The 11,659-nt window shown below is 50.6% G+C and overlaps 2 protein-coding genes across 3 annotated transcripts in view; both read left to right on the top strand.

Annotated features, from left to right (window-relative positions):
• Positions 1-1,022: 1,022 nt before the first annotated feature.
• On the top strand, positions 1,023-11,107 carry TMEM238 (transmembrane protein 238). Of its 2 annotated transcripts, XR_010025985.1 has the most exons (3): positions 1,023-1,393; positions 9,171-9,313; positions 10,628-11,107. XR_010025985.1 is itself a non-coding variant. In XM_063138506.1 (2 exons), exon 1 carries the CDS (start codon positions 1,035-1,037, stop codon positions 1,389-1,391), a length of 357 nt encoding a protein of 118 aa, XP_062994576.1. In that variant the 5' UTR covers positions 1,023-1,034; the 3' UTR covers positions 1,392-1,393; positions 9,171-9,367. The 2 variants fall into 2 exon arrangements, 1 of the variants encoding a protein (XP_062994576.1); XM_063138506.1 differs by lacking the exon at positions 10,628-11,107 and having other exon boundaries at positions 9,171-9,367.
• The window catches only part of IL11 (interleukin 11), a 72,153-nt gene continuing 71,593 nt past the window's right edge, over positions 11,100-11,659 (top strand). Inside the window, exon 1 of the mRNA XM_063136898.1 lies at positions 11,100-11,160. Coding sequence (XP_062992968.1) covers positions 11,100-11,160 — 61 coding nt within the window. The remainder of the gene's footprint in view (positions 11,161-11,659) is intronic.

Here is an 11,659-nt window from a genome sequence, read left to right as displayed (position 1 = left end):
TTAAATTCAATGGGATTTAGTCCCTTGTAAGTGTGTTTAGGATTGCAGCCTTGATAGGAATTTTTCCTGCAGGGGTGCAGCGTTGACAAAAGAAGACTTTAAAAAAAAAACACTCCGGCCGAATTCCTGCACATCGACTCCTTCAAATACCATGTTTAGCAGTATCAACACCACACCCCTTCCAAGTTTTTCCTTCTCTCCGGTGGGCGGCCCCAGAAAAGTGAGCAGGAAGCCTTTTATTATGGCAACATGATTGGACTGAAACACACACCAGTCCAGGTCTTTGTGTGTGTCTGTTTGCCTGTGCATGAGGAAAAGTTCTTAAAGGGTGAGGTTCTTTTTATGACCTGTTCCGTATATTGTGAAGGGAGGGGGAATGAGAGGGCAAGACAGGACTCCTGGGTTCTCTGCTAAGAAATTTGGACGGGGTGGTGGTGGTGGTCTTTCTAGTAGGCTAGAAAGGAGATTTCTGGAGCCAGCACCTTCCTGGATTCTGTGAGGGCGGAGGAAGTTATTTCAAATGGTGAGACAACAAGGGTGGGGTGGGCGACTGGGAACCCAGCAGTCCCAATTTATCTGGGGCTGAAGATCTAGGGGAGTCTAGGAGCTGGGACTCCTGGGTCCCCTGGAAGGGGTTCAGGAGAGCTTCGGTGGGGTCTGGGGAGACCTGGCTCCAGAGGACAGGGCAGAGTTAATTCCACTAATACCTGCGTTTTGGTCCCTCCCCTTCTGAAACTGGTTGGACAGCTTTCCTGGGTCCCTCACCTGCAAGGCCGCTCCTTCTTCCCTCCCTGGACCGAGCAGGCCATTCTCCTTTCCTGCTGCCTCCTTTCCCCCCTCTTTGTCCTTCCTCCTAAGACAACTGGACTGGGTTTTTGCCTGCAGATCCACGCCTTGCTCCCGTCCTCCTGCCCCCTGAAATCGCCCCTTCATTGCTCTTGCCCCCGTGAACCAGTTCCTTTCGGCTTTCCGCCACTTTGGGACGCACCAGTGCCGGGGCAGAGGGATCCCGCCTGCCGACGGTGCCCGGTCCCATGGGTGCCTCGGGGTTGGGCCGCTGCCGGCTGGCGCTGGCCTTCGCGGTGTTCATGGACGCCGCGGGCACCGGGGCACTGCTGACGGGCATCTTTGCCAGGCTGCGGCTGCGGGGCCGCGATTTCGGGGACCTTTTCATCTACTCGGGGGCGGTGCTGGTGTTCCTGAGCCTGCTGGGCTGGATCATGTGGTACACGGGCAACATCGAGATCGCCCCCGAGGAACTGGCGAGGGACTACGGCGCCAAGGGAGGCACGTTGGCCCGGCTGGCCAGGAAGATCTCGCGGACCTGGTCCCGGCGGCAAGGGGGCGCGCTGGCCATGCGGACGGTGCCGAGCAGCCGGGAAGCGGCCTAGAGGTAAGGCGGGTCTCCTCCTCCTCCTCCTCCTCGGCTGGTCCCTACGGCCCTGAAGGGCTGCTAACTTTTCAACCAGCCACTGTAACTGCGCCTTTAGCAGCCGCTCGCTGGGCAGACATTGGCAGGACGCCTGGGAATCTACACTACAGCCTTTAAAGCGCTTTAAAGCACTTTGAAAACGTTTTGAAAACTCTATATGCAGTGTGTCCTGGGCCCCAACAGTTGTCAAAACTGTTATAAAGCGCTTTAAAGCAGTAGTGTAGATCCTTGTTAGCAACCCTGAAGGCCATCTGGACATTTGGGGGTGGGGGTGCTAATGCCCGCCCCGATCCCCCATCCCTTTAACATCTTGGGAGTCATACGCGAAGCTGGATTTGTTTGCCCGCTCAGCATCGTTTTTATACCTACCTTGTCGTAATTGAAATCAGCAGTAAAGAGATGGATTTTCCCCAGCTTTTTTCACGGGGATTCTAAGCAGCACTAATGATTGTGAACCCAGTCCCAGGAGTTCAGCTTTCCCGAACCCAGGGCCCTCCAGAGGTGCTGGACTACAACCTCCCTCATTCCCAGCCAGCTGTGCCGGCTGTGGATGATGGGGTTTTGTAGTACAGCACCTCTGGCAGGCCCTGGGTTGGAGGAAACTGCAGTAGTTATGCTAGAACAAGAGTGCGATCCGATCAGCTGGGTGAGCTGCAACCATTTTTCTTGCCCAGCTGGCTGGGGATGATGGGGGTTGTAGTCTAGCACCTCTGGAGCGCCCTGGGTTAGGGAAAACTGCAGTAGTTATGCTAGAACAAGAGTGTGATCCGATCAGCTGGGTGAGCTGCAACCATTTTTCTTGCCCAGTTGCTGCCAGAATTCCCTTTCCTGCCCAACGCTTAAAGGCAGAGGGACCAAATCCACTCCAGCATCTTGCAAAAAGATGCTCAGTGGTAGATTACCTGCTTTGCGTTCAGAAGATCTCAGGTTCGATCCCTGGCATCTTCACCCAGGTCCGGAAACCTGTCCGTCCGAAACCCTGGAGAGCTATTGCCAGTCAGACATTGGGCCTGTTCAGACAACACGCTAAACCATGGTTAGGCTGCTAGCCCTTTTGCAGCAAATGGTTAGTGAGCACTTTTAACCCGTGGTTATGTATGCACCATGGTTAGGAATGGTTCACACGACACACTAAGCCATAATGTTTAGCTCAAAATGCTTAACCACCGTAGCTTAGTGTGTCATGTGAACAGTATCAGTGTAACTATACTAAGCTGGATGGACCATCAGTCTGACTCTGCATAAGCCACCTTTCTCTGTTCCTTGCTGTCACCCAACGCATTTTGGAGCTTTCCATTTGATTTCTACCCTGCAGTTTCATACTGCTACTGCTTCCCCATCCCCTGCTCTGATGGAAATCCCTGAACTTTCCAGCCTTTTCCTGTCTGATCTTGGTGCATAGCTCAGTGGTAGAACATGACGTGCTTTAACATACAGAAGGTCCCAGGATCAATTCCCAGTATCTCCAGTTAAAGAAGTTTGCTGCCCGTTAGAGGGGAGACAATGCTGGCCTAGATGGAATATTCAGCAACCAATATTTATAAAAGTTTTAAGAAGCACATGATAAGCTTATAATTGAGGGCCAATGTTGGGACTTCAGGATTCCATCCAGCCCTAATGCACGGTGGCCCAGTATGGATGTTCATAGTCTTTATTAAGGTTGCTACCTTTGTTTTGTGGTGAGGTTCCCTTGTGTTGGGCAACTGTGCAGCAGGCAGAAACTCAGCCAGAAAAGCTTTCCCTATCACTGTGTCTCTGTGCCAGAAGCTGCACTGGTTCAATTTCTGCTTTGGATCTAGGGTGGCCACGTATGTCTTATTGCCCCAAATGAGGAAATGCATCACACACACACACACACACACACACAGAGGGGGAGAGAGAGAGAAAAGGGGAAAGATATTTGCATAAATAGCCAGTGTGGTGTGGTGGCTAGAGTGTTGGACTGGGAGTCGGGAGAGCCGGGTTCTAATTCCCACTCAGAAGCTCACTGTGTGACTTTGGGCCAGTCACAGGGACACATTGTTATACTTTCCCATTACCCCCTTCTGTGGGGCAGCTGCCCCCTTAGGGGAATGGAGTGGAGAGACCCGCTCACTCAGGGGGGCTACAGGGATGTACCATGGCAGGGACTGTACCTAGGGGTGTCAGTGGGCATGACTTTGCTTAGGCAGCGGAAAGGGGCACAGTGGGTCCAATGTTGAGAATGGTGTACGTTCCCTTGCAACCTTCACTGTTTCAATGTTGGTGGTATTCCCACCCGTGCAAAGCCAGATCCATTCAGTAGTAATAACAACAGGTTGATAACTGGAACCAGAAGGTTTGAGCATATAAGACCAACTTTGGCCCACTTGCATTGGCTGCCTGTATGTTTCTGAGCCCAATTCAAGGTGCTGGTTTTAACCTATGAAGCCTTACACGGCTTGGGACCACAATACCTGGCGGAATGCCTCTCCTGACATGAACCTACCCATACACTACCCTCAACATCTAAGGTCCTCCTCCAGGTGCCTACCCCGAGGGAAGCTCAGAGAATGGCAACCAGGGAGAGGGCCTTTTCAGTGGTGGCCCCTCAATTATGGAATGATCTCCCTGACGAGTCTCGCCTGGCACCAACATTGTTATATTTTTGGCACCAGGTCAAGACTTTGCTCTTCTCCCAGGCATTTAAGAGCATATGCTGAGTTTTTTAACTGACCCTAGAATAGTTGTTTTTAAATGGATATTGCCTGTTTTTGTTTGTATTCTATGCTTTTTATGTTTTTAAATTTTGTATATTTCTTTTTAATGGTCACTGGTTTTAACTTTTGTGAACCACCCAGAGAGCTTTGGCTATGGCGTGGTATATAAATGTAATAAATAATAATAATAATAATAATAATAATAATAATAATAATAAGAAGAAGAAGAAGAAGAAGAAGAAAGGAGAGACTCAAGCCGTGATGGTAGTAGTTGTATTCCCATCATATATAAGGCATGTGACAGGAAGGAGCCAAAGATATATGACATTAATAACAACAGCAGAAATAGTAATCTGACACTCAGCCCAGGTGGTGTGTTTGGCCAACCTCCAGAACGCTGTCCGCTGAAAAGCAATTCTGTGGACATAAATATTAGCGTGTTTATTTTACCATTTTAGTGTTCCAAACACTTCCCATGCCTCAGGAGTGTACCTATGGCCACCTCACCCAGAATACCTCGCTATGAGGAAGGATGAGGAGAGATCTCCACAGTAGAGAAGCAGCCAGCGGGGCTTTCCAGGGAGCGTTCCTGCCCCATGCCTACCTTCGAGGGGCTCTCAGAATTAGGCATGGGGCGGGTGGCACTCCAAAGAGTTGTCCCTGGCATTCCCCTGTTGCGGCATTTGCCAGTGCAGCTCTCTCCTCAGAGTTGGGCACCAACCTGCCATTGCAGAGGGTGTGTGGCTCTCCGGTCAGCGGAGGGGCCTGTGGCTACAGAGGCACTGGATAGGAGAGGGAGGAGGCAGTGTACCCCCACCGCACAGCTGCTGCCCCCTTCAGAGAATTGTTTGGCACTTCAGGAATATGGCACCCAAGATGGCTGCCTGATTCACACGCACACCCTTCTTGGCCCTGCGCACCCCTAAACTTATCCTAACTCTGATGATCCTCCTAAAAGACAGGGATTATTAGGGTGTCCATTTTGAAGACTGGGAGGTGGGTGGGCAGGGGTTGAAACTGAGAGCAAGTTCATGGCAGAAGTAAGAGTGAAACTGGGGACTTCCCAACTGACGCTTCACCAGTTTTGACCAGCACTGTAACGTCCGCAAATTTACATCATGGGTGTCTTTGAGCTGCTTGAATAGAAGTAGGGTGACCATATGAAAAGGAGGAGAGGGCTCCTGTATCTTTAACAGTTGTATTGAAAAGGGAATTTCAGCAGGTGTCATTTGTATATATGGAGAACCTGGTGAAATTCCCTCTTCATCACAATAGTTAAAGTTGCAGGTGCCCTGCCCTCTTTTAAATCGGGTCACTCTAGTATAGCTCCTGCAGCTTTAGCTGTTGTGATGAAGAGGGAATTTCACCAGGTTTCCCATATATACAAATGACACCTGCTGAAATTTCCTTTTCAGTACAACAGTTAAAGATACAGGATCCCAGTCCTCCTTTTCATATGGTCACCCTATGTTACTTCCCTTTTCACTTCAGTTCCTCTTTCAGCATCTTCATTAAACTTTTAATGGCACACATCTCGAAACCAGAGACAGCAGATGTTGTTTTTGTAGCGGGATGAAATAAGAGACCTACCCGTCCCATCCTTCCCAGTTCTCACAGCTGCCACATCGTTCTGGGTAGACCTGTGCCAGTTGCAGCCTGCCATGTCGAACACAAGAGGCAGCTGAGGGAAGGGCCGGTTCTCCGGCCTGCTTGCGATGGGCCATGTAATGGTGCTCAGCAGGTTGAATTCATCTTAGTGGGTGGCACTGCCAACTCGTCCGCAGCCCTGATCAGGGGCAATGTTTCTTGGACTTCATAACATTGCCACTCTGTATCTAAACCTTATTATATACCTTATAATAACAAAACTGGGCGAGGGTCTGTCTATCCGCCCATCCATCCTTCAACACCAAAGCGCTAATATTATGAAGCCTAGGCACCTGGAACTTGGCACTCATGCTAAAAGGGCCCTAGGGGTGCACACCTTAGGGCAATTTTGTTTTTAAAACATGTTGATTACTTTTAATTAATATAAATGTGTCTATGGGTAAAATCCTAGCAGATTTCTATAAGAAGCACATAGCTTTGCAGTCCGTAGAGTTTGATACCAGGAGAAATTAGTAGGCCGAGGGATCATAGAATCATAGAATAGTAGAGTTGGAAGGGGCCTACAAGGCCATCGAGTCCAACCCCCTGCTCAATGCAGGAATCCACCTTAAAGCCTACCTGACAGATGCTTGTCCAGCTGCCTCTTGAAGGCCTCTAGTGTGGGAGAGCCCACAACCTCCCTAGGTAACTGATTCCATTGTCGCACTGCTCTGTCAGGAAGTTTTTCCTGATGTCCAGCCGGAATCTGGCTTCCTTTAACTTGAGCCCGTTATTCCGTGTCCTGCACTCTGGGAGGATCGAGAAGAGATCCTGACCCTCCTCTGTGTGACAACCTTTTAAGTATTTGAAGAGCGCTATCATGTCTCCCCTCAATCTTCTCTTCTCCAGGCTAAACATGCCCAGTTCTTTCAGTCTCTCTTCATAGGGCTTTGTTTCCAGACCCCTGATCATCTTGGCTGCCCTCCTCTGAACACGCTCCAGAGGAGGGCAACCAGGACAACTACATCCAGGATGTAGTTATATGCCTGCACCCTCCCCCCTGCTGTTGGGCAGCCCCTGCCCCTAAGCTTTCTGACAGCTGTGTATGCTTTCTAGGAGGCTTCTCTGTACCAAACGTCAAGCTGCTTCAACCTGTGCGAACCCAGGCCCTCCCACCCGTCAGGACTTTTGTTAAGGAAAAGTTTGGACATGTACGTCATTCCCATTTGTGTGTACAGTGTGCAATTTCCTTGTGTGTGTGTGCACAGAGCTTGCCGCTTCAAGTTACATTGAACAATATTTAAAGAGGCTACATTAGTGGCAGAAAATCCTAAGAACTGGGAACCAGGAAGCACAAATGCAGGAGTGATATATTCAAGCATCACCAAAGAGTTAACAAAAAGGTGGCCAGCCCAAACCAAGAAATGTTTAGCGTCTAAACTTCAGACCATGAAGTGGGAGGCTGTTAATAGGCCATCTCTCCTTTCTTGCTCATGGTGGTTTTTCTAGATGGACATGATGGGCTTTTACTGATACAGGAATTTCCTGACTATTGACATGTTTTCAGTATGACTGCTTTCTGCACATTGCTGTGGATGTATTTTGGTAGGCTCAGTTTCTGAAGGTTTTCTGTAAAAAAAATAAATGATGTGATGCTGGTGACTGATGTGACTAATGGAATAATTGTAATCTTTTTCCTGTTGCCATAGTTCTTTAACTTCCATAGCCAGTGGTGTATATTTTCCTCTCTTTTCCTCTGCCTTTTCTACAACATTTTTGTCATTAGCTATTGTTATGTCAATGAGGTAAGTGTGTTTTTCTTTTTTGTCTATAACTGTTATGTCTGGTCGGTTGCAAGGCATTGTCTTGTCCGTGTGAATTGTTCTGTCCTCGTATATTATTCTTATCTTATTGAAGCAGGTGTAGCAAGGAGGTTCTAGAGCAAGGATGCGAAATTGTTTTCAATCCGTGGGAACAGAATCAGGGAATGAATTTAATTCTGGGAACAAACCCAGGGAACGAATTTTGGCCAGCCCAAACTGTACTTCTTTGGACACAATCCTATGCACGTTTAGACAGAAAAACGTCCCTCAACATCCAGTGTTGTAGGACTTTTTTCTGTCTAAGCATGCATAGGATTGCGCCCTTCCAATTTTAAGGTTATTACTGATTTCAAGCTTTTTGAAATATGGAAGCAACGGCCCTGCTCCTTGGGGCCCACCCTCCCTTTTGAGAAATTGTCCTGGAGAACATGATGGGGCAGGAGGTGCTTCTCCTTCCACCCTTTAAACCAGGGGTAGAGAAATAAATTTGGGTGGTAGGGCCAGATGATCCACCCTAGCCTTCTGCGGGCCAGTCACAAATCCGTGATAACAAGGGGATTAATCTCTCTGCCTCCTCCCCAAGCCTCCAGGCCAAGGAAAGGAGCTGTCATGTCTAGCCCTGCTCCCCCTGGGTTGGAAGGAGGTGTTTCAGGTGCTCAATCAGAATCAGACTCTGAAGCAGAGGAGTCGGCGCCAGAAGCAGGCCAGCCTGTACCAGTAGGGGAGAAAGCTCTCACAGGCTCTTCACCAGCTGGAAGTGAACCCTCTCCAGAGCTTATCTCTTCAAAGCCAAACAATACACAGTCAGTGGGAAACCAATATTCTTCCTAGGGGGAGAGCGCAGAGAGGTTAGCCGATCACAGAGTATGCCGCAGACTAAAACAGGCGGAGCTAATGGAAAGCGAGAGAAAGTCGTCCCAGTCAGAAGCTGCCTCAGAACTAGTCTCTCAGAAGATAACACGTCTTGGGAAAAGGCTTTCTTCTTGAAAGGACAATTGTCTCCCTTAGTTTGCCTAGTTTTGCCTAGGGGAAAGTTCCTAGAGATTAGGCTCTCTTCAGGTGGGAAGAGATGTTTATTGCTTGAATAAAGCTTTGTGGATTACTTAGCAGGCCTCGTTATTGTCTCCCAAGAAGGCAGGAGGTTTTGAGAAACAGGACAGGAGCCTGCGGAGGGAGCTCAAACCTCCGCGGGCCAGATGGGGAACCTCGTTGAGCTAAATTAGGTCTGCAGGGTGGAGGTTCCCCACGTCTGCTCTCAACTACTAGCCTCCTATAACTAGCACCCCCATGTTCTTTCTACAAGACAGAGCCACCTGCTCCTCACAGGTGGATCCCTCTCCTCTGCCAGCACCATGACTAGGGGGAAGAATAGACCGGCTCTTGGCCCATTTTGCTGCAGACGAGGCTTCTGTTTTTGGCAGGTGGTGCTTTAAATATCCGTAGTTTAAGCTGCCCAATGTGGGGCAGCTACATTGGCTGGTTGAAAAGCTGGCAATCGTATAATACACACAGGAGCGCTGAGCTTCCTTTGGCCCTTAAAAAGCCCTCTAGGCTTCCTCTGACCTGGCTCTAAACTGGAGGACTCTTTTGTAAGTCTCTGTTCATCATGAGCTTGAGATTTAACTGGAGGATCTTTTGCTCCACCTGCAGGATGGATGGATGGACTTGCCTGGATGGGCGATGCTCTTCTCCTAGGACTGGATTGGACCTTGGACCCACCAAATACCAAGAAAAGGATGTTCGGACTCACCCCTTCAACTGCTTGCCCTGAAGCTGTTGCTGATCTTCCCCCAGTATCTTTTGTGTGAATTTAGCTTTACATACATTTTTAAAATGCGTTGTTTTTTCACAACCAAAGTCTCCGTTCCTTTATTTTTGCTGCAAGCTGGGTTGGCAGACCCTTCCCCGCCTAGCCCCATCAGGCCCCCTGTGCCTTTAACAGCTGCGTAACAGCTAGAAATTCACTCCACCCAGCGGTGATGCCATCAGCGCTGGCATCAAGAGTAGACCTGGTTGGGCCCTGGCTGAAGGCCCACGACCCAGCAAGGGCCCGCTAACCAGAGCTCCCTGGACTGGCTCCCCTTCTTCAGCCTTGCAGCCTGCTTGTTCACCTCCCTCTCTGGCCCAGACAATGGTGGTGGTGAGACGGAGGAGCTACAGATACCATGGCTTACTTGCTCGCTGAAACCAGCCCTGGGTGCCATGACTGAGAAAGCTGCATCTGTTGAATTTCTTCTGGTCATAAGGCTTTGAAACCATAAGAAAGAGCTTAAGGTGGGATTGAGAAAGATGGGTGACTGACAGAGGTGGCTGGGAACAAGGACTCCTGGCAAGGGATCAATGGTTTCATAGATGCTGAACCTAGATACCCTGACCACATCAAGAAATAGCGGCCAAAAAACTAAACTCTTTTATTGATGGATAGAAATATCTATGGGAATTGCAATATTGGGTCATTACGCTGGGGGCGGTTATGGGGGCGGAGCTGGGGGAGCTGCTGGGGGTGGAGCTGGTGGTGCTGGTGGGGGCGGAGCTGCTGGTGCTGGTGCTGCTCCTGGGGGAGGAGGAGCCGGGGGCGCTCCTCCAGGCGGAGCTGGTGGTGCATCTGGGGGCGGAGCCCCTGGAGGCGGAGCTGGGGGTGCTGCTGGAGGCGGAGCCCCTGGAGGCGGAGCTGGGGGTGCTGCTGGAGGTGGAGCCCCTGGAGGTGGAGCTGGGGGTTCTGCTGGAGGCGGAGCCCCTGGGGGCGGAGCCCCTGGGGGTGCTGCTGGAGGCGGAGCCCCTGGGGGTGGAGCTGGGGGTGCCGCTGGAGGCGGAGCTGGGGGTACTGCTGGTGCCGGGGCTGGGGGCGGTGGGGGTGCTGGTGGGGGTGGGGGTGCTGGTGCCGGTTCTGGCATCAGTGCTGGCGTTGGTCCCGCTAGTTTCATTGCTTCAGGGCTCAGTTCTGGGCTTGGTTCTGGACTCCACAGTGTCTCCTCCATTCCTCCCATGAACTCTGGCGATTCTGGCCTCCAGGCTGGTTGTCTAAAATTTTGGGGTGCCCAGGAATCTCCCTGATCCATCGACTCAGCCCTTCTGTATTCATCAGTCTCACTTTCTTCATCCAAGAGTTTGACCAGATAATCGGCCATTTCACCTTCGCTCCGTGGTAACTCAGATTCCCTCTCCTTCCTTTGGAACTCCTTAAACTTCCTGTATGGGAAAGAAACACATCAGGATGTGGGAAGATATGGGGATGGGGTTTTCCCTCAGGAATGCAGGGCTAGTCCTCAGGAACTCTGGCAGGGATGAGAAACTCAAGGCCCGGATTCGAGTTTGGAGAAACTGTAAGGGGCTGCATCCCAGTGGTGGGCAGGATCCAAGCGCAAAGTGGGTGCGGACAAAATACAAGAGGTATCAGCATATTGTATCTTAAAGCTCTCACTGCCAGCCACTAAACTTTAGAGCAGCCATTTCAGCCTTTGAGAATAGGGGGACACCTGGAAACCACTAAGTGATCCATGGTTGGGGTAAAGGCGATGGAGGCAGGGAGCGGGAACTGCCTTCTGAGGCCCCATAGAGGGCTGGATTGGGACCCCCAAGATGGCTGGATTTTGCCCCCGGGCCCAAGGTTCCCTACTCCTGAACTCTGCGCTGAGGCTGGGTGAGTATTTAGGGTTGAATCATGCGCAGGCATACATGGAGACAGGAATGCAGAGTTGGGAGCACAATTGCTGTGGGGTGAGCTCTGCTTGCCCCCAGGGGTCACTCCCCCTCTGACATATAAACCTGGCTTCTGATCAAAAGCAGAATGCAGCCCATCTCCCGGTGCTTCAGGCTGGACGGCTAGCTCCTTCCAGCCCTGCTAGCACCACCATTTGTATCTACTCAAAACATTTCTGCAGAGCTTTATGCAATATTCCCCCCTTTTTTTGTTTTTACTGTTTTGAAAACTGCTCCAATGGGACAGGGGGAGGTGGCTTTGTGCCAGACACTAGGGCCATCCAATCAGCGTTGTTGTGCACATCCCTGCTCCGCAAGTGGGCTGGGTTGAGGCAAGAGACATTGCTTCCCAATGGATGGGGCAGCTGTGCAAACGCGCCTTCTGTTCCAAACCAGAACAGTTTTCGGCCTGAGCCTCACAGGGGCAAGAGGATGGTGCG

The sequence above is a fragment of the Elgaria multicarinata genome, chromosome 11 (assembly GCF_023053635.1).
Source record: "Elgaria multicarinata webbii isolate HBS135686 ecotype San Diego chromosome 11, rElgMul1.1.pri, whole genome shotgun sequence".
NCBI classification, from domain to species: domain Eukaryota; kingdom Metazoa; phylum Chordata; class Lepidosauria; order Squamata; family Anguidae; genus Elgaria; species Elgaria multicarinata.
The sequence above is the reverse complement of the archived record's forward strand: the minus strand, read 5'-3'. Positions and strand labels throughout refer to the sequence as shown.

Bases quoted from the DNA above. Each gene is read 5' to 3' on its own strand.
- TMEM238 (XM_063138506.1), top strand. From the start codon at position 1,035: ATGGGTGCCTCGGGGTTGGGCCGCTGCCGGCTGGCGCTGGCCTTCGCG.